The sequence below is a fragment of the Grammomys surdaster genome, unplaced genomic scaffold (assembly GCF_004785775.1).
Source record: "Grammomys surdaster isolate TR1022 unplaced genomic scaffold, NIH_TR_1.0 1129, whole genome shotgun sequence".
Lineage (NCBI taxonomy): Eukaryota > Metazoa > Chordata > Mammalia > Rodentia > Muridae > Grammomys > Grammomys surdaster.
The window spans coordinates 202,350-224,804 of record NW_021605548.1 but is presented as its reverse complement, the minus strand read 5'-3'; the positions used below and the strand labels follow the sequence as shown (position 1 = coordinate 224,804).

At 46.5% G+C, this 22,455-nt stretch overlaps 1 protein-coding gene and 1 pseudogene across 1 annotated transcript; one reads left to right on the top strand and one right to left on the bottom strand.

Moving 5' to 3' along the window:
- Window positions 1-1,213: 1,213 nt before the first annotated feature.
- On the bottom strand, window positions 1,214-1,657 carry LOC114634851 (annotated as a pseudogene).
- An 11,483-nt stretch (window positions 1,658-13,140) lies between these two features.
- LOC114634820 (gasdermin-D-like) lies at window positions 13,141-16,610 on the top strand. Its single transcript, XM_028783422.1, has 10 exons — window positions 13,141-13,360; window positions 13,581-13,776; window positions 14,298-14,466; window positions 14,722-14,824; window positions 15,043-15,093; window positions 15,389-15,443; window positions 15,622-15,847; window positions 15,922-16,066; window positions 16,165-16,238; window positions 16,368-16,610. Exons 1-10 carry the CDS (start codon window positions 13,141-13,143, stop codon window positions 16,608-16,610), a joined length of 1,482 nt encoding a protein of 493 aa, XP_028639255.1.
- Window positions 16,611-22,455: the final 5,845 nt, after the last annotated feature.

The following is a 22,455-nucleotide window of genomic DNA, read 5'->3' as shown; positions in this document are numbered from 1 at the left end:
CTTTCTCAAGTACTCCTTAAATCATTTTTGTATCCTCTAAGCTTTTTACACCCTCCTATCTTCATACCTTGCATTTATTTACTCTACATTACCACTCTGTTCCTCCATCATCTCTCTGTCCCTCTATCATCTCTCTATCCCTCCGCCATCTGTCCGTCTGTCCACGACAGTACCTAATTTATTCATTGGAAGATTTAATATTTTGTAGCATAAAATTCACAGCTCTTTAATCTGCTACCTGATGTATAGTAGGTAAATACATTTTTCCATTGTTTAAGTCATGTCTCCACTCTTGTGATTCTTTGTTTTACTATACAGAAAGAGTATTTTAATTGCATGCAATATTTCCAGTCTTCGGGCTGTCCCCTGTGCTGTGGGAGTCCTGTCAGAAAATCCTTGTCTCTGCCTGTGTTTTGACCTGTCTTCATCTCAGATTTTCAAAGCTTCAAGCCTTACACTGTGGTCTTTGGTTCATTTTAAAGGTGTTTTTGTTAAAGGGGCTGTCTTCCCCCTACCCCTATATATGTTTTTGGAAGGTTTATCAAAAATGAGGTGTATGTCCCTGTGTGTGTACTGCTGGGTCCTCCTTCCACACCATTGGTCTATGTGTTGGTTACACTGGCTCAGAACTGAAGCTGAGGATGCAGTCCTGTCATTCACCCAGCACTGCTAAGAATTCCTGGAGCTAGGGCTGGAGAGAAGGCTCTGAAGTTTAATAGCACTGATTGCTTTTCCAGAGGTACTGGTTCAATTCCCAGCAACCACATGGTGGCTCACAACCATCTGTAATGGGATTGGATGCCTTCTTCTGATGTTTCTCAAGAGAGCTACAGGTTACTCATATATATATATATATAATAAATAAAGTAAATCTTAAAAAAGAATTCCTCGATCTATTTGGGTGTGTTTTGGACTTACATGTGAATTTTTGAATTACTATTTCTAACAGAATGTCACTATATAGTTGATGGAAATTGTGTTGACTCTATACATTGCTTTCAGCAACGCAGCATTTTCCATGTGCTGATACAGCCCACCCATGAGCACAGGAGACTTTTTCATCTCCTAGTGTTTTCTTCATCAAGATCCGTTTTCCTTTTGGGGTTAAAGTGAGTGCATTCCCCCCTTTGGATCTTATTTGTTTTGTGATTCTTTCTTTCTCCCAACACCTGTCCCCGGACCAAAAAAAAAAAAAATTCTTTATTGGCCTTGGCTACTTGAGAAGGATGAATTGGGAGGAGTGGGTGGCACCAATACTGGGCCGACCATGCTTCACAGGCTTGTAGGTGATGGAGAACTCACCCAGGCAGTGTCTAATTATCTCCGGTTTGATTTCCCCCTGGTTGAAGGTCTTGCCGTTGTACACGCCCACCATGCTGCTGACCAGCTCACACAGAATGATTATGTTCCTCAGGTGGGTCTTCACCACCTAGGGATTCTCCATGGGTGATGCCTCCTTCTTGGCCTTTCTCAAGGGCTTGATCAGTGGCTGCTACTTCCTCTGCAGGCCTCGGTTCAGGCACTCCCTCTGGTGGGCGCTGTACAACAGCATCAGCTGCTCACAGGACATGTCCAGCAGTTGGTCGAGCTCTATGCCATGATAGGTGAACTAGCACTTGCAGAAGGTCCACTTCTTCTTCTGCTCCACTTCAGCCATCTTGGCAGATGCTTGAAAAAGGATACTTTGTGTTTCTTAAGATTTAAAATAACATACATTAGATGTGTGTGAGCGGACACACATGTACCTGTAACCTAGTCACTCTCATAACTTGTGCTTTCATTTTCACTTAATTCTAGAAACTTTCTCATTTCTTCCCTGATTTCTTTGGGGACACACTAGTCATTGAAAGGTGTGTTGTTAGGTCTCCATGTATTTATGGAGTTTCTGTACTTTTCACATTACTGATTTCTAGTTAACTACACTATCATCTGATACAATGTAAAGGATTATTTTGATTCTTTTTTATTTGGAAAGACTTGATTTGTAGTCTGAACTGAGTTTCCAGGGCACACTCAAAAGGTGTGAACTCTGTTTCTGCTAGATGGACTACTCTGTCATTGTCTTCAGAAAATGGCAAAAGAAAAAAAAGATGCATTCTTCACCAAAATATCTCAAAAACAGTTTCTAGGCCATATCCTAACATTCTTTTCCATTAAAATCTATCAGGCCAGGTCTGCACAGTTAAAATCATCCTCAGCACCAATGTCTTCCATAGTTCTCCTCGGACAGTCCATCAAACCCCACTTAAAGCACTCCATTGCTTCCCAAACCCAAAGTCCCCAAATCCAGATTCCTCTAACCAAAAACATGGTCACGCCTATCACAGTAATACCCTAGTCCCTCATACCAACTTCTGTCTTAGCTAGGGTTTTACTGCTATAAAGAGACACCATGACCAAGAACTCTTATAAAGGACAACACTTAGTTGGGGCTGGTTTACAGGTTCAGAGGTTCAATGCATTATCATCAAGGAAGCCAGGAGCATGGCAGCATCCAGGCAGGCATGGCACTGGAGGAGCTGAGAGTTCTACATCTTCAGCCAAAGAAAGCCAGGGGCTTTCTTTGTTTCCAGGCAGCTAGGAGGAGGGTCTCAAACCCCACCCCCACAGTGGCACACTTCCTCCAACAAGGCTACATCTACTCCAACAAGGCCACACCCCCGAATAGTGCCCTGGACTGAGCATATTCAAACTATACAAGGTCACAATAAATTACCCAGGCTGGCTTGAACTTATGATCTTCCTGTCTCAGCTGCGACACCACCTGTGGTCCTGTGAGGGTTATGACTAAAACCATTTGGCAGTTTCTCTGCCATAGTGTGAGCCCATGCAGGCCCTGACCAGCTTTTGCCCTAAGCTACTGGAACTTGAGTCCTGCCTTCAGACTGACATTAGCCCTTAAAAGTGGAGAGGGAGTGTTTTTATTTTATGTATATGGGTATCTTGCCTGAATGTCTATGCGCCAAGCACAGGGGCACATACTGCCTGTGGAAGCCAAAAGAGGGCCTCAGGTTCTTTACAACTAGAGTTGCAGAGAGTTATTAGCCACCATCTGGACTCCGGGAGTAGAATCCCAGTCCTCTGCAAGACAAACAGGTGATCTTAATCACTGAGCCATCTCCCTAACCTGACTTTGGTCTTGCTTCATAGTGCTTTGCTCACCTCAAGTCAAGCTAGGTCTTGTGCCAAGTCCAGCTCTTCACAACCAGTTTCTCAGACAGATGTACAAGCTCTGCCAGGCAGCAGAGAGTTTATTTTGAAAGCCTTGCATGGAGGTGCTGGGAAGCAAATGTAAATAACATCCCATGCTTGTCCTAAAGAGACCTCAGTGTGAGGAGACAGCCCTCAATCGTCAGCACATTGTGCATACCCTGTGTTTGTGAGGAAAGCCTCCCTGAGCCTGAGGACATTTCATGGTAGCCATTGGATGTGGAGGAAGCTGCCTATGCAAGTGCTTGCAGGGGTGGGATCACACGTGTAGCGGACACTTCCTGCCTATCCAGCTATGCCATCCCAGTTAGGCCCAGTACAAGGCATTGGGTAATGACATACTCATTCAAAGTCTGATGGGTGTGGAGTGCTTGCTACCATACTTCAACCCAGGGGTACAATCCTGGCTTGGGCTCTCCAGCATGAAAGGATGTTAGAGACACTTTCTAGAAAACACCATTCTATGGGTGAGTTCTGACATGAGTGGGGATAGGAACTGGATTTATTATCCAAAGGAGTGGGACAACAGGGATGGACAGGAGAACAGGTCAATGCCTCTTGAACGAAGGGCACAGAAGCCAGAACTGCTGTAGGGAATAGAGGTAGGAAGAAGCAGGAGTGCTGGACTGCTGATGTAACTAGGAAGGCCATGACACATAGGACTCTGGCTAGGCAGACTGAGTCCTAGGAAGGGCACACTCTAGGGAGTAGACAGGCTGCTCTGGCAAAGAATAATTAGATGGACCAAGACTACAAAAGGCACTTGATGTAGAATGTGTCATTGCAACACGGTTTTCACATCGTGGGCCACTAGAAAATAGTTACTGGGCGAGGGTCACCAGTGGCCAGCACCAGGCCCACAATGACCCTTCATCATCAGTAAGGCCTCTTCTGCAGAGCTGCTATACAGGGCCCTGGCGATAGCGTGGACAGTGCCCACAAATCTGGATACCGGAACTGGCTCAACGAGGTTCAAGGCAGCTCCATAGGCCTGCAAGGCTCCGGCGTAGGAATTGACTATCCTCATAGAGTGGATGGGGCCTTGTGGGGAATGAATGGTGGCAGATGAAGCAGAAGAGAGTGGGGATGGGTGTTTGGACCTGCGCCCGGGCAAGCAGCGCCACCTGCTGGGCAGACACGTGAGCTGCCAAGGAACCCTTGTACCCTGCAGCTGTCCTGGGTCTACCTACATAAAGGGGAACTCAGCCCAAATGAGAGAGGAACGTGCGGCCCGACCTCACCCATTCTGTCCTGTTCACTCCTTTTCAGATCTCTCCACCTCTCCAGCACTCTACCCCATGTTAGATCTGGTTCTCACCACTGGAACAGAGATTCCAACAGGTCCTGACTGATTCCTTTGGCCCTAGTATGATATAGGAGGAAACCTACACCAAAGCAAAACAGTGAGAGGTCTGCCCAGCCCTAGAAAACGCTGGCCCAGCTCTCAGAGCCCTAAGTGGGTAAGTTGCCCTCACCTATTAGCACAGTGGCTGCCCTGTGCAAGGTGTCCTGTGGGCTACGCAGGTGGCCCTGGGTCTGACTCTGGAAATGTTGAACATGACTTGGATATCAATGAACCTAAGAAGGCAAATGCTCATGACTGGACAAAACCTTCAGTCCTTCATGGACAAGGGTCTGGAACAGGTAACATGAACTGGCCTCATAGGAACATGGTGGTCATGTTTAGCTCAGGTGGAGGCTCTGTTTTGAAGGAGAGTGGACTCTAGACTCCTATGACAAATCAGCAGCTGATTAGAACCTGGTGCTTTCTCTACTAATCAGGCGGTGGCAGACATGACTGAGAGCCTCACAGCTGTCATAGTGAGCCACAGCAACCATCTCCTCCAACAGGCCCCATCGAAGGGCCTGATCACAGAGGGCTAGTGTCCACTCTGGGCTCTGGAATGGAGGAAGCAAGCAGGGTTAGAGGTCCAGGAGATGGCAATTGGTGCAAAGAAAGGGAAGGAGGTCAGAAAAGGTTGGCAAGGCCCAGGGTGAGGTGCTCAGTATAGCAGCCAAGGGAAGACCTGGGCCTAAAGGTCCTTGAGATTCTTGTCCCTAGCATGAAACTTTAAGTGAGGCCACAAGGTAGGAAGGGAAGAACTGGATGAGACAGTTATGGGACAGAACACTGACCTCAGCAGCATCCTGACTGGAGTCATGTAGAGACAGCAACAGCGTCACCAGACTCTGTAGCACCAATTTCCGCAGGGATCCCTGAAGCCCCAACAGTCCCTGCAAGTGGCTTCCCACTGGCTGCTTGCAGGGACCTTGGCCACTGGCCACCTGTGGTGGGAGAACATGGTGGTTCAGGTAGCGAAGAGCATTTCAAATTATCACCCGTTTCAGGTGGCGCACCAATTTTGGGCAAAAATTCACTAGAAATTTAAGATTATCACCTGAGAATTATAGTTATACATTTTTTATTTTTTAAAAATGTGAGTGAGTATCTCTGGGACAAGTCACGTGACTCAGGCTCTGGTACCTCGAGGACAAATGGTTTAGTGGCAGGTTACCTGCTGTGAAAAATTATAGGCTGCCCTGAGTCAGAGAGACAAAAGAATAGGACTCCGTTTGGTGCAAATGCTGATTTGTAATAAAGAAGGGCAAGTTAGTTTCTCTCTCCTTCTTGCAATGGCCCACCTTCAGAGTAGGGTAGCCACCCATAGGGAACTTCATACAGGTGATCAAAGCAGTAGAGGAAAGAGTCTTTAGGCCAGGATCCCTCGGACACCTACACCAATTGTCCTATATAGTTACTTGGGTGAATCTAGTAGAGAACCCCTGCCCCGCCCCCCATAAAAGCCTTTCTATTCCCAGACCCTTGTAGGTTCTAGCCATCAGGAATAAGGGAGGATACTGAAAAGAAAGAATGTTCCCTCAGACATGGTGGTGAAGACCTTCGCAGAGGGGAGACCCTCTCTCAAGTCTCAGAAAGTCGCAGCCACCCAGTAATCTGCTCGAGACACCGTGTACCAGAGCAATTGCAAGGTTTATTAGGGCGTGACAGCTAGCTGCCGGTCAATTCGCATGCCCACGCAGGAGCTGAATTGACCCCGACAGCCAGTTTGAGAAGGGTTTTTAAGGCGAAAAACCACAAACCAAGGAATGGGTGGGGAATGAGGGGTTGTTGAGGTGGCACAACATAAAGATAGTGGAACATTCCAAAGGAACTCAACCTACATGAGTCAGGATCAGGTGAAAACTCTCTGTACGCTTATCTTTCTCAAGAATGTGGTCCTGCCCTGTCACTGTGGCCTTGCCCTGTCACTGCGGTTCTCAGCTTGGTTCCCAGCTTGGTTCCACCTAGTTGACTTGCATTCTTTCCTTTCTCTTTGCAGATAGGCCAGTTCCAGTAATGGTGACTGGTCTTTCCACATTCTTAACTTGATTCATGGCTCAGTTTCTCCATCTCTTTATAAAGAAAGCCTAAAGAATATTTTATATGTCTAAAAAGAATTCTATATACCCAGTATCTATAATTTTTCACTCTACAGTGGCACCATCAATTGACCAGGCTGTCATCAACAGAGTGTTTCTTCTGACCAGATCTGACTGGGACTTTAATGTGGCAGAAGGTAAGGGGCACCTAAAAGCCTAGCAGCAGATTTCATTGCCAGGTCTCAAGGTGGCCAACTCAGCCCCCCCACCCCCCGAATTTTGACCAAGACATGTGAGGCTAAGCAGGGATCAGATGAGTTGTCCACACCCTTTCTAGAATGGCTCATAGAGGCATTCTGTCAGTACACACTGTGTCCTTTATAAATCAGGCTAGTAGATATCAGGAAAAAGCTTCAGAGGCTAGAGGGACTGCAGGATAAGTCATTAAAAGATTGAGTGTAGGTTGATGAGGACGTCTACCATAACAGGGAGAAAAAGAACAGAGAAAGAGAAAAGTAGAATATGAAAGAGAGATGAGAAAAAGAAAGGTTAAGAAAAGGAATTTACAGAGAATCTTGGCTATAGTAGTTAAGGGAAAGCAGAGAAAGGAGACTCCAATTGAAGAGAGATAGAAAACACCTTGAAAAGGACCAGTATGCACATTGCAAGTAAAGGAGCCAGCTGCTGAGCCTGAGAGTGCCCAAACAAATGGAAGCTGGGATCAGGAAATCCCGGGCCTTTGAAAAACACTCCTGGCTGAGCAGTGGTGGCCCACGCCTTTAATCCCAGCACTTGGGAGGCAGAGACAGGCAGATTTCTGAGTTCAAGGCCAGCCTGGTCTACAGAGTGAGTTCCAGGACAGCCAGGGCTATACAGAGAAACCCTGTCTCAAAAAACCAAAAAAAAAAAAAAAGGAAAGAAAAAGAAAAACTCCCCCAAATGGTGAAGGTCTTAGCTCTGAGTGAAGACAGTGATTGGGGTAGACGGGGTTTGGACCCACTCAACTCTTGGTGGACACAGGGGCTCAACACTCGGTCCTCCTCCAAGCAGATGGCCCCATTTCCAAGAAAAGATCTTGGTTCCAAGGAGCCACTGGCACCAAAATGTATTTATTCAAGGACTACCAGAAGCATGGTGACCTAGGGATGCACTGGGTATCCCATTCATTTATGGTCATCCCAGACTGTCCCTACACTCTGTTGGGCATTAGATCATTAAAATTCCTCTTGCTTTTTGCATCAATTTATGTCTCCACGTGGTTCACTTAAGGGGTCTCCTATAAGCTAAGGCTCCCCAAGAGTCTTACAGTGTAATACAAATTCTTGAAAACCCAAAAATAAAAACGGAAGTAGGGCAGAGCTTATCACATCCTGCTGAAAACCCTCAAGATCCCCCTGCACTCAAAATGCTTCTTCCAGCAGGGTGCTGTGGCTCATGGACCTAATCTCAGACAGAAACAGCAGGATCTCTATGAGTTTGAGGCCAGCCTGATCTACATAGTGACCTCCAGAACAGCCATGGAAACCTAAAAATACCCTGTCTTAAAACAAATAAACAAAGACTACTTGTCCTTGTCCCTGACCTAGAGCTCGCCCAACTGGAGAGGGAGAAATAAGGAACAAGGCTGAGGAGGGCTCATAAGGGTCAGTGCTGCTTAGACAAGGACCAGGGAAAGATTGAAGACCTGGTATGTCAGATGGAGTCACTTCCTGCAGTGGACAGCCCTGGCCTGGCACAAGCCCCACTGATACACTCAAACTCGTGCACTGTGCAAATGTGCACACATAAACACACAAAAGCATCTATACTTCCAGATACACATGCTTGCAGATGCTCATCTAGAAACATGAACACATACACTTACAGGTACAAACACATGAACAAGTAAACAGACACATGTCCATATAGTACACACAGATATAGAGACATATGTGTACAACATGCACATACTGTTTGGGTTTGCTTCTTGTTGCTGTGGGATTGAAAGGATGTATTTGGCTTGTATGTCTCAGTTCCTATTTGAAGGAGGTCAGTGTAAGACCCAGAGTACTGCTTCCAATGTCCAGTATGTGCCTCTCTAAAGACACAGAGACAGAGATCGATGCAATGTGCAAGAGGTTTATTGATTTATCCAGCGCGCTGGGGCCATCCCACAATCAGAGAAACGAAACCCGAAGAAAAAAAGCATTCACTTTTTAAACTTCTACAGATTATAGGTTTTACACATCATGAGTTGATTGTCTCCCATTGGTGGGGTCCATAGTCTTTTGCATTCAATGTCAGGCCCTGGTGAGGAGATATCTTTGGTATGTAGAAGGGGAGGTAAGGGGTATCACCCATACCTTGGCTGAGTCATTTCCTAGGACATGGCGTTTCTGGAATTCTCTGACTGAGAGCTCAATAGAAAGTCTCAATGGTAGTTTCTTAAATGAGGTGAAAGTTCTACTTCTCTCATCTAATCTTTACATCAGGAACACAAGCTGTGGCAGATACCAAGGAAGAAAGCTGCTTGCTGGCTTGTCCCCGACTCACTCCCAGGTCTATTCTCCCATAGGTCTCTTATACAGCTCAAGCACATTTAGGGACACCAAAGGATGATACCATACACAATGGGCAGCCCTTCCCACATGAATCACCATTGAAGACGATAGGCCCGCAGAAATTCCCACAGGCTAATCTAACATAGGCAATTCTTGCATTCTAATCTTTGCATTCATTGGCAGTCCCAGGTGAGGAGATATCTTTGGTATATAGAAGGGGAGGTAAGGGATCTGGCAGCTGAAGCTAACTAGGACACATAGATTTATACAGAACGCAGCTCTCCTTCGAGCCTGCTGCTGAAACCAGAAAGGAGAGGGACTCATGACCAGCAAATGAGTTCAGTTAGAGCTCAGGGTCGACCCAAAGTCCACAGACCTCTACCTAATGAACTGGTTCTGGGGTTTTGTCAGTACAATGTAATGTTTCCCTTTTGTCTGAATCAGGAGCCAACAGACACAGAACTTTTCATTTCAGATTAGTTTTAAAGTCCCAAAACTGTGAACAAGGAGCTGTACCAGGCAAGCTCCCACCCAGATGAGTGCCCAGTCTTCATCATGGAGAGACCACACCAGGTCAGCACCACATGTATGGGCCCCTCCAATAGAGAGGGCGTGCACATCTCTAGAGTCAGAATATGAATGAGCTTCTTGATTTCTGGGGTCCTGGTAGAGAACAGCTCTGTCTAGCTATATGTCTTCAAAGGTTGGACAGGCTGCAAACATCCCATCCCTGAAGAGCTGGGAGATGTCAATGAAGGGACCTGGACCTGGCAGCAGCCTGTTCCTACCATGGCCAAGCCTGGGAGAAGGGACACTCTCAAGAGCCCTACCTTAAACCTGGGGCTCAAGCTGCAATACTCCAAAGCCTAAGAGTGGTCTAGGAGGGCTGCTTGTGAGGAACTGTGTGCTGAAGGGAGGTCCACAGTACCTGATACCAGAACACTGTGGCCCTGAGGAGCCTGCAGCTAGATTGAGGGCTTCTACTGAACTCCAGGTTTATTTAAAGCATTTTTCTTTATTTTTATTTTATTGTATGCTTTGTCTTCTTGTGTGTCTGTGTACCATGTGTGTGTAGTGCCCATGAAGGGCAGAAGAACACACTGGATGCTCTGGAACTTAGTTGCTAGCTACCATGTGAGTGCTAGGAACAGAACTTGAATCCTCTGTAAGAGTGTACACGCTCTTAACTCCTGGGCCACCTCTACAGCCCCCCGGGAGTCCAGAGCTTTGAAAATCAAAGCCTCTATTGAGAAGCAATTCATATGACATATACGTCAGCTATTTGAAAGTGCATATTTCTGGTTGTCTAGTATATTTAAACAGGTATAGGCAAGGTGGTTCATGCCTTTAAGCCCAGTGTTCAGGAGGCAGAGGCAGGTGAATCTTTGTGAGTCCCAAGACAGTCTTGTTTATCTTGTGAGCTCCAGGCCAGCAGGGGATACATAAAGAGACCCTGTCTCAAAGTTAAATAAACAAGTGCACAGATAAATAAACCTGTGTGACTATTGCACACACCACAGGGGAAAAAACACTCCAAAACCATGAGGAGTTTCTCCCTATTTATTCATCCCTTAGTCACTGGCAACCACTAACAGATTGGATTATTATCAGGATTTCATACAGGATAACTTGCACAGTGACACGGTGGGAGTTCAGTTGGTTTTTTGGTTTGGTTTGGTTTGGTTTAGTTTTGGTCTGGCTTCTTCTGCTTGTGGCCTTGTTTTCAGAGTTCATCCACATTCTACAGTGTAGCTTAGAAGTGTATTCAAGCCTCCCAGTTGCCATGCAAGCACCCTACTATACGTTGGTGACAGAGCTTAGTTATAGGGTGCTTTCTTGCCTGGTGTGTGCAGGGCCCAGAACTGGGGAAAATACTGTACATATTTACTAGTTTTCAAAATCTATGTATGAGTTGATGGACATTCAGGTCACTTAAGGGTTATCTGCTTGACACTTTAAATTTTACCATGAAGACCTGGAAAGATGGTTCAGGGGTTAAGAGCACTTGCTGCTCTTACAGAGGACCAGGACTGAGTTCCTGGCACCCACATATCGTGCACATGCATACATACAGACAAAACACTCACACACATAAAATAAACATTTTTTAAATCTCAAGAAAACTTTAAATGCTACCCTAGACATTGGTATACACATTGATCTGTTTGATCTCTTGTTTCCTTTTTCAGCAACACTTCCCATTGATAGCCACAACCCAGGATGACCTCTTGCTTTGGATAAGCAGCTAAAAGTCCCATTGCTAGGTCACCTGGTAACTCTACATTCACCCGTTTGAAAAATTGCCTTTGCATTCTAGAACAGCTCTACTGTTTCCAGTTTCCTGTCTGCATGGACCTCGGGGTTTGTTTTTCTACCGTCTTACTACTATTTAATTAGGATGACAGCCAGCCAGCCAATCCTTTGATGATGTCTAGGTTTTTTTTAAATTGTGTTCTGTTTTTATAATGGTAATTCTTTTTATATTTATTTCTTTATTTCACGCATATGAGTACACCACCATTGTTCCATTCAGACACACCAGAAGAGAGCATCAGATCCCCTTACAAATGGTTGTGAGCCACCCTGTTGTTGCTTGGAAATGAACTCAGGACCTCTGGAAGAGCAGTCTGTGCTCTTAACAGCTGAGCCATTTCTCCAGCCTGATGTTATTTACTTTTGATTAAATAATTTTGATTGTGCTGGCAACTGGCACAGTTGTATACCTCTAGAGAAGTCCATTGTGATCTTTTTTATGGCCCAGGTGTTTAAGAAAGAATTAGTGCCTCAAAGTTGTAGGAAGCCAGACCAAAATAAACCTAAACTGCTTGTTACCAGGATCTCAGGGGGCTTCTGAAAGCCCATGTGGGCTCCAGCAAGGAGGAGGAGGCTAGGGCAGGCCACACCCCGATGTTCCAGGAAGGCTTCTTAAATACTGCTGGCTACAGCTTCAAGGTTTCACTTGTGTCCTGACACCACCTGCAGAACTGCTCTTGCTGGTGGCTCCATTGCTCCCGAGTTGAACAGACTAGAGACCCTTCTCCAGCACCCCAGCACATCCTTGCTTCACTTGGTGATCCCAAATACCTCAGTAGAGGTGAAGATCTAGGTGAGCCACCCTGCTACTCGGCCCCTCCCAGAGCCCAGCCGCCCCTACTCTGCTGTGGTCTCTACTCTATGGCCTGGATGCCTGCTTGTTAAGTTGGGGATTCAGCCTTCCGGACCCCACTATACCAGACAGATTGAAGAGACCCTAGCAGCTAGGGCCTAGTGTGTATGGAGGCCACCCACTAGGGATACAGTGGGACCTGCCTGGTTTGTGCTTGATGCTGGCAGGGAGATGATGGGGGGACAGGGGTTTGGGGCGGAGCACAGGGCACTCTCTAGGATTTTGTGCTGAATGCTGAGTCTCTGGCCCACAAGTCCCTTCCTGGTCCCCAAGGGTCTTCTTGCCTTACTGTCCACCATTAGCCCTAACCCGGTTTCCGAGGGGTGTAACAGTTTCTGCACACTGCACAAGTTGACTACCCCAGGCTTGTTTTGGCCTCTAACCTATGAAGGTTCAAGGAGATCAGGTTACTCAGCAGTCCATGAGAGCCCTGGAAGAAACCACTGACTTCTGGAACCACGGAACACTGGCTTTGCTGTGGGCTCCTGGGCCAAGTCCCTTAGAAGTGGGGGCTCATGTTCTTTCCCCAGCCTTGGCCCTCAGCCAGGGATCACAATGGGGTAACTTAGACTTCAGCAGGTGGTCAAGGGTGACACACAGTAATTAGTGGTGTGGATAGTGCAGGACCAGCTGCAATAGGCTACCTCCTCTTCCTCCTCAGTCAAGTCCCAGAGACCCCAGGGAGAGACAGATAAGTGAGCCACAGAGGGAACAGTGTCCTCTGTGTTGTGTTGGTCGGGCAGGATGTGCCAGGACTAACAAGGCAAGGCTACTCTGAAGGGATGTGGGTCCTGAGTGCTGGGAGAAACTGAGTATTGACCTCTGCCATCCGCCCCAAGGATCATGACATCAGCCTTTGAGAGAAAGGTCAAGAGTGTGATGCAGGAGGTGGACTGCAACAAAGGAGAGCTCATCCCAGTGGACTATGTTCCAAATTCAATCAGCTTAAAGCCTTACAGCCTCCTGAGCAGGAAACTATCAAGCTCATGGTTCTGGAAACCCCGTTATACATTTGTCAACCTGTCAATTAAGGACATCCTGGAACCCAGTGCTCCAGAACCAGGTACCCCCTTTACCCGCTCCCCTCTTCCACATCCTGAGTCCCCAGACTGAATAGAAGAAGGGAGTGTGTGAAGCCCACCCTGGCATCTTACTGGGCATGTTCAGCTCTACTCCTTTGGCCCTATTTCCAGTGTGGGGAGTTCTTTAAAGGCCCCATTGCTACAGAGAAAAGACAAGGCAGTGGCTACTGGAATAGGACTGTAGAGCTGGTCTCATTTTAGAACCGGAGTGTGTTGGCCCCTTGCAAGTCTCTGACGACATCGATGGGAAAATTCAGGGCACTGTGGCTGTAGAGTCACCCATAGGAAAAGAGAGAATTTCTGTTGAGGCTGCAGTGTCTGCCAGTTCCAGTGCCTCCATGAGTATGTATATGCTGCGTGTGAATCCAAAGACCTGGGATATCATGAAGAGTGAAAGGTGAGTCCCGGCAGGGATGACAGCTCTCTTACCTTGAGCAGCCATGCTTCTTGGGAAAGTTACTGTGTTCTGTGCATCAGAACGTGAGGAAGTATCTCTCAGTACTGAACAAGGGAAGCCCAAGAGGAAGTGAGCACTATAAACAATCTCAGGTGGGGAAGTAGTTTAACCTTGGTTGCCAGGAGTGTATCCTGAAGATCAGGATATCAAGGAAGGGCCCAAGTCCCTTGGACTCAGGCTGAGCTCCTGGTTGCTATGGAAAGAGGGTGATGTGGACTTGGAACATTGAAGGATCGTACATAATGGACTCCCTCCACAGACACAGGCGTCCACTTGTCCTTTTTGAACATGTCATTACCCTCACAAGCACCTAGACACTGTTGGGAACGCCCTTGAAGGGATGCCAAGTCTGGTATCCACAGCCTCCTGGATTCCCTAGCCTTTCTAATTTTCACCTGTCAGCAGGATGGTAGGGTGGGAGGCTGGTCCACTGTGGGAAAGCCCTGGCAATCTTTCTGTAGGAACCTGCAACAGCCTGAGAGTATACTCCTGCAACAGCTTCGGGGTCGTGGGGATGACGTGTTTGTCATCACCGAGGTGTTGCAGACAAAGGAGGAGGTGAAGATCAAGCAGTCCCACAGCCTGGGGGGCTCAGGCAAGATTACACTGCCTCAACTCACATTCCTTCGGGTATGTTATGCTAACCTTAACACCAGTCTTGTCCTACTTGGGAACACAGCAGGAATCTAAGAAGCCAGGGGCAATATCCCACGCAGTGATGGAAGACTCTTCTAAGACACCTCCAGAAGCAAGCCATAGCCCCACTTGCCCAGTTAGGTAGAACTGCTAAAGGCTGGGTGAGGCCATTACCAATGACATGGCTGTCACCAACACTCCACTCATAGCTATTCAATCTACACCCCTGAGCACATATCCATCCTACAGGTTGAAGGCAAGGGCCACCAAAGCCAGAAGAAGATGGTGACCCTTCCTCCAGGCAGCGTCCTTGCATTCCGAGTGGCGAAACTGGTCATTGGCTCTACATGGAGTGAGTGGCAAAGGACTGTCTCTAGAGTCCAGACTCTGTAGCAGAGAAGCACTTCAGCTAGCCAGGGGATGCTGTGGGTATCTGGCTGCATGATCTCCCAGACAGGATGTTAAAGTGTGCCAGGAACTGAGATGTGGGTCATAGGGGCAGGGTCTCATGAGGTCCCAGGAGCCTTAGGGATAGGGATTGATGACCTGTTTGCTTCTGCCTGCTGCTAGGTATCATTCTCTTCCCGGATGAGAAAAAGAGGACCTTTGAGTCCTCCTCAGGTAAGGTTCCAGACACTCTGGCCTTACATGCCCCATAGCTTTGAGGTGTTCTGTGCACAGGGCATGAGGTGGGCACACATCACACATACACATGTATACACAATGGGTGAGGCTCAACTCAGGTGACATTGCTGGGCCTGCTTAGCTTTCCATCTGCCGTGGGCTGCCATTAGTAGGAGGTATGGGTCTGGGTGGGTCAGGTAAAGATTTCAGCCTTCTTTGACATGAGACAATGGTCCCTGGGACACTAATCAAAACAGCTCTTCCCCTACCACCATCCTGATTTGTTGCCTAGGCCGCAGAAGAGGAGTGGACCGGGAGCGCCATAGCTTTAATCTGTGCTCTGCACTAAAACCTCCCCGCAAATACCCCAAGTCCCACTTGGTCCCTCGCCATGGGAAGATGGCAGGTAGGTCAGGTCACAGTGCACTACATTCAGTCATTGAGCATGGAAGGTGAGCAACCCCTTGACCTCCCTGGAACTCCACGGCTTCTGCATCTGCTCCCTGGACCTACCCCTCCTAACTAATGTTCCCCAAGACCTCTTGGGCTTCAGGTGGTACTGCCCTCAGTCCCTGCAGATGGAACCCCTGAGGAAGAAGAATTCAAGGAAGACTTCCAAGGCTTGTGTGCAGAGGTGAAGGCTGGTTCCTTAGAACTTGGGAAATTAAAAATGGAGTTGAGACAACAGCTACTAGTGGACATCGGGAGGATTCTACAGGACCAGCCCCGCCTGGAAGCCTTAGAGGACTCAGTGAGTGAGAGTGCTGGTGGTGGACAGGGTCTGGACAAACCTGCTCAGCCTCATTTACTCCATCCCTCCCTCAGCTAGGGCAGGGTCTGTGCAGTGGAGGGAAGGTGGAGCCTCTGGACAGCCCAGCAGGTGGCACCCTTGAGTGTCTGGTGTTCCATTCTGGAGAGCTGGTGCTGGAATTCGCAGCCCCTATCTTCTACCTGTTGGGAGCACTGAATGGTGAGCAGCTCAAGGAGGCATTAGTAGGGACAGGAAGGGAGGACTAGGTTCTATATGGGGCATTCTGGAACCCTATCTGAGACCAGATCTCTCCCCAGTGCTGAGTGAAACTCAGAGGCAGCTGCTAGCTAAGGATCTGGAGAGAACAGTACTGTCAAAGCAGCTGGAGTTGGTGAGAAGACCTGGCCTTGGGGGTGGAATGGGGCCCTGGGGACATCGAGGTTGACAGGGGAAAGGGTTGCTTCCCTCGGGCTCAAACTACAGGCAGCCTTTGTTACCTCATACCCTCCTCTGTTGATAGGTGGAGCACATATTGGAAAAGAGCACCCCATGGAAGGAGCAGAGATCTGTGTCCCTGCCCTCCGAGCTCCTTGGGGACAGCTGGGATGAGGAGGCTCCCACCTGGGTCTTGCTAGAAGAATGTGGCCTAAGGCTGCAGGTGGAACCCCCCCAGGTGCACTGGAAACCAACTTCTCAGGGCCCCACATGTGCTCTCTATGCCTCCCTGGCCCTATTGTCTAGTCTAGGCCAGAAACCTCATTAGCCTGCAGGCCTCCCTTCCAGCAACATCTCCATGTCCTACCCTCCAGCCAGGGCAGAATCTTGCCACGCCTAGCCTCTAGGAAAGCCAAGTACCGAACTCAGTCACAGGGTTAGAATGCAACGAGACCCAGGTGTTGGAAAAATTCAATAAATATACAAACATAGGCATAGTGCTGCGTTTCTGGGGGATACTGGATCATCAGTAGGATGGGGGAAGGGTGGGGTTTGCCCACACAGAATCAAGATGGATGTGATGGCTACCACCTCACTCCTGTGACCTACAGACAGGCAGATTCTGGGAATCAACAAATCTCATGGCACAGGGGAGTTCCTGGGCTCTGTGTCTAGAGAGAAGATGTATCTAACTGATGTGGCCAAGAGGTTCTGATCACCCCTGGGAGCTTGCACACCTAGGAGAAGTGTTTGGTACTCGGTGGGGACCACACCACCTCCATAGTGCAGCAAGCCTTAGCTTGCTGAGAGGTGGAAGTAGCAACAGCTTCTTCCTGATAGATGCTTTCTTTCTCAGTGATGCAAACACAGACCAGATTAGACCAGATTAAAACTAGATAGGGCAGGTTTCTTAGGAGGCAGATCTCAGGTGGATTCACTGATGTCACACATGGAGGTCAGGGAAGTTGCGCATCCAGGCTAAAGCAAGAAGGTTTTATGGTTCTAGGAAGTGGAGTGATGACACGTGATCTAGGAGCTGGGACTGTGTCCATCCATGGTCAAAAACTGAGCCCTGCCCGGAAACTCCGAGATGAGAAGTGATGACAAGTTACCCTAGAGTTTTCTAAAAGCACGCAGAGTTGAGGGAAGGAGAAGCAGTTGGGGTTTCCCGGCTTGTTCTGGAGATGAGCAGGGGTTCCATCCTAACATGGCAACCTCTTTTTGTCCAGGGCTCCCAATCAGATCTGGCTGCTTCCTGCTGAAGAGGAATGGCATGAGGTGGGAGGGTGAGGGGTTGCTGGGTTCAAGCTTGGGAGGTATGGGTGCAGAAGGAATTGGTTGTCTGTCATTCTGGAGACTTCAAAAATCCCACTGGTGGAATCCCAGGGGAAGGCATACAGCTAGAAGAAAAATAGATTGGTATCTTCTGTCCTATGAATGAGCTAGCCTTGTGTGAAGAGCAAAGGCTGCCACAAAGAGTGGAATGCAGATACGTCCTGCTTATATGGGCAGAGTTCTTTTTTTTTATTTTTTATTTTTTTAAGATTTATTTATTTTATGTGTGTGAGTACACTGTCACTGTCTTCAGACGCACCAGAAGAGGGCATCAGATCTCATAACAGATGGTTGTGAGCCACCATGTGGTTGCTGGGAATTGAAGTCAGGACGTCCAGAAGAGCAGACAGTGCTCTTAACCACTGAACCTTCTCTCCAGCCTCTGGGTGGAGTTCTTTAGACAGTTTGTGGAGTGACTCAGTCTGAGTCTCCATGGGCTTGTTGTTTCCCCAGGGAACATGCAGGTCTCACCCTTATCAGTTGCGAGGAGGTTAAGATCCTCTACTTTTGTAGGGCCACTGAAGCTTCTGAGTTTACACAAAGAGGTAAGTTTGAGACAAGTTAGCATTAACATTTGTACTGCCTGGTTTTATGTGTCAAACTGAAACAAGCTGGAATTATCACAGAGAAAGGAGCCTCCCTTGAGGAAATGCCTCCATGACATCCAGCTGTGAGGCATTTTCTCAATTAGTGATCAAGGAGGGAGGGCCTATTTTATTGTGGGTGGTGTCATTCCTGGGATGGTAAGAAAGCAAGCTGAGCAAACCAGTAAGTAGCACCTGTCCCTGGCCTCTGCACCAGCTCCTACCTCCAAGTTCCTGCCCTGTGTGAGTTCCTATCCTAATTTCCTTTGGTGACCAACAGCAATGTCGAAATGTAAGCTGAATAAACCCCTTTCCTCCACAATTTGCTTCTTGGTCATGATGTTTTGTACAGGAATAGAAACCCTGACTAAGACATCATTGTCTGTAATCTACACTGAAACTCACATTGTAGGAAAGGCAGTAAACTCATACCTTTGTGTCATAGTAGAGGCTTGGCAAATGATTTTGGGTTAAAAGCATGAAGACTCTTTAAGGTGAGCTCAGGGAACACAAACCTTCTGTGAGACAGAAGGGACAAGAGCTCCCTTGATCCTGATTTGCAGTATGATTAGAGATTGTGAAAGAGGGACTTCTTTCCTCTATCCAGAAGGCTGGATGCATCTAGATTCGACTACCTTTTTAATGAGAAATACTTTTAAGTCTATATTTAGAAAACAACAAGAGGAAATTTAAAGTCCTGAGCATGTGACTACAATAATAGTGGATCAACAGTGGAAGGCTTTATCAGAGTTAGACTAATAGTGGATCAGAACTCTATTGGTTAATAGTAAAATTTTGAACTTTTGAAGGTTGATACAGCAGTAACATAGTGAGGGATCAGAATCAGAAGCACTTTCCATTTCTCCAATACCTTAAATCATTTTTTGTGTTGTCTAAGCTTTTTACACCCTCCAATCTTCTTACCTTACATTATCAATCTCAAAACACCTTCCTAGACCCTCAAACATTTTCTTAGATCCTTAAACACTTCCTTAGAAGCTTGTTTATCCTTAGGCCTTACATAAACTTTAAACTTTATATTTTTGCCTACCCAATTATTTGACATGAGACATAGGTGGTTGATCACTGAGAGCAGTCATTGTAAAGTGAGTTTCTTTAGATAAAGGAATTGTAAAAAGTTATATAGGAATCTTTCTTAATTCTGGTAATAAGGTAAAATGAGTCTAGACCCAGCAGTGGCAGCTTTAGGAGAGTGAGGGTTGAGGATTGATCTTTACCCATGAAGAAGACTGAGAAGGCAACTGAGCCCTTGGTTTTTGTTAGTAAACTGACCCTCAAATCCATGAGACCTAAGAGGATAAATCTTATGTGAGTAAGCAGGAAGTGAGGTAAAGAATGAGCAGCTCTGAGTCTATTAAACATGACACAGACTTAGCAGCTACATGGACAGGATTCCTCTGTGGTCACTGGGGCATCCATTTTTGGCCTACAGGCCCAGAAAATCTTACAGACTTTCCTGTGGAGCAGGAATTTAGGGGAACTGACCTACCTTGTCTAGGGAAAGTGAGTCAATTTCCCAGTGTCTTGCCCATCCACAGTTTGGACACTGTGTTATCAGCAGTGGTGACCAGGACAGTTTGCAGCCCAGTGGCCTGCTTTGTCAAATTTGAAGCAAACTCCCAGGTGAAGGTTCTCCTGTGCTTATCTCTTTGGGAGGAGACCAATGGTGCTGTCAGAAGCAGGTGTATCTCTTATGAAAAGCTTTCTTATTGAACATTTTAAATGCCATACTCTGAAGATCTCTGAAGTGTCTGAAGAACACCTGTCTATCTAAAGGATATCCAAATAGAAAACCACTGTTTGTTTTTAGTTATTTACTTTTTGTTGAACTTTGAAACCATATATAGGAGGCTAAATAAAGTTTGTTTTGGTAATTAATCATGACTATAAGTATAGTTATCAACATATAAAAGAATATGATTATTTATGAGGTAATTAGATTTCATTATTTTTATTAGTTTATAAAATTAGTTTTAAGCTGGAGGCACTGTCAGGAAGGAAAGGGTTAATAAGTTGGGAAAAATGGCAAGGGTCTTGGCTAAGGGAACTGTTATCACAAGGTCATAAATTATTTTGTAAATTATTTGGTTATCAGCAGTGTAGAATTTAGCTTTAGAAACAGTCAGAGAGGCATGATGACTGAAAGAAGGGGTCCACCATTCATCTGGTCTCTTTCTTCCTCATAAGATTCCTCAGGTCTGCTAGCCACTATCCCAGGGATTCTCAACCTGGGAGTCATGTCTCTCCGAAGACCATCAGAAAACACAGATATTTGCATTATGATTCATAGCAGTAGCAAGTTTACAGTCACAAATTAGCAATGAAAATAATTTTATGGTTGGGTCACCACAGCCTGAGGAACTTCATTAAAGGGTCATAGTGTTAGGAAGGTTGAGAACCACTGCACTATCCTGCCTCACATCTTCTGACCTTCCTTCTTTCCTTCCTTCCTTCCTTCCTTCCTTCCTTCTTCCTTCCTTCCTTCCTATGATGTCCTTTCTAGTCCTGTCCCCGACCCCCACCCCTACACCAAGTTTCCATGGGGCTGGACAGATAGCTCAGTGCTTAAGAGGACTTGCTTCTCTTACACAGGATATGGGTTTGTTTCCCAGCATCCATATGGTAGCTTAAAACCAGCCATCTGTATCTCCAGTTTTAGGGACTCCAGAACCTTCTCCTGCCCCATTTGTGCACAGACATACGTGCAGATAAGACACTGATAAACATAAAATAAAAGTCAAACAATTCACATTTAAAGCTGGTGGCTCATGCCTTTAATCCTAGCACTCAGGAAGCAGACAGACAGATCTCTGTGAGTTTGAGGCCAGTCAAATTCCTATCAAGTTTCAGGCTAGCAGGGGCTACATAGTAAGATTTTATCTCAAAACAGATACATATATAAATAACATTCTTGCACATATAAGATAAAATATGTACTTATCTTTCTGAGTCTGACTTATCTCACTTAGCAGAGTGCTGTCCAATGGCATCTTCCCAGCAAGTGCTGTGAGCTTATTGTTCTGTATGACATAGTAATATTCCATTGTGTATATGTGCCACATTTTCTGTGTTCATCGGTTGCTGGTCACATGACAGGTTCCACTCTCTGGCCGTTGTGAACAGTGCAGCAATAAACATGGAGGCACAAGTGTCTGTGTGTGGTGTGACTTAGTGTGTCAGTGTATCCCCAAGAGTGGGTTACCCAACAGTGGGTTAGCAGAGTTGTATGGTAGCTTAGTTTTCAGCATCGTTCTTTTTAAGATTTAGTTTTACTTTATGTGTGTTTGTCTGTGTGAGTGTGTTGGATCCCCCTGGTACTGGAACTACAGACAGTTGTGAGCTGCCATGTGGGTGCTAAACATAGTCTCTCTGGAAGAGCAGCCAGTGCTCTGAACTGATGAGCCACCTCTCCAAGCCAGGTATATCATGTTCTTGATTGTTTCATTGCTTGCCTGCCTGCCTTCTTTCCTTTTTTACTTATTTCCTTCTCTCTCTCTCTCTCTCTCTCTCTCTCTCTCTCTCTCTCTCTCCCTTCCTCCATCTCTCCCTCTCTCTGTCTCTCTCTGTCTCTCTCTGCCTCTCTCTCTCTCTCTCTCTCCCTCCCTCCCTCCTTCTTTCTTTTCTTTCTTTCTTCCTTTCTTTCTTTCTTTCTTTCTTTCTTTCTTTCTTTCTTCATATGCTTTGGGGTACATGTTTGTTTGCTTGTTTGTTTTTTGAAACAGTTTCTCTGTCAAACCCCTGGCTGTCCTGGAACTCACTTTGTACACCAGTTTGGCTTGGAACGCACAGAGATCTACCTGCCTATTCCTCCACAGAGTTGAGGTTAAACGTGTGCACCACCACATCTGTCTATCATTTGTTTTCTTAAAGAAGACCATTCTGACTGGAGTAAGAAAGATGCACAAAGAAGGTTGTACTTGCATCTCTCTGCTAGCTAAGAATGTTGGACACTTCTTTAAGTAATCATTGTCGATTGATATTTCTTTGTTTTAGAACTATTTGGTTCAGTACTTCATTCATTCATTAATTTTTGTTTATGTGTATGCCATGTGTGCAGGTACCAAAATGTTGGATCCTCTGATGTTTAGGTGTTTATAAGCCTCCTGATGTAGGTGCTGGGAGCTGAACTCTGATCCTCTGAAAGAGCAGGAAGAGCTCTTAACCTCTTCCTATCCCTCCATCATTGCTCTGTCATCTATCTCCCCATCTCTCCATCATCCTTCTATGTCTCCA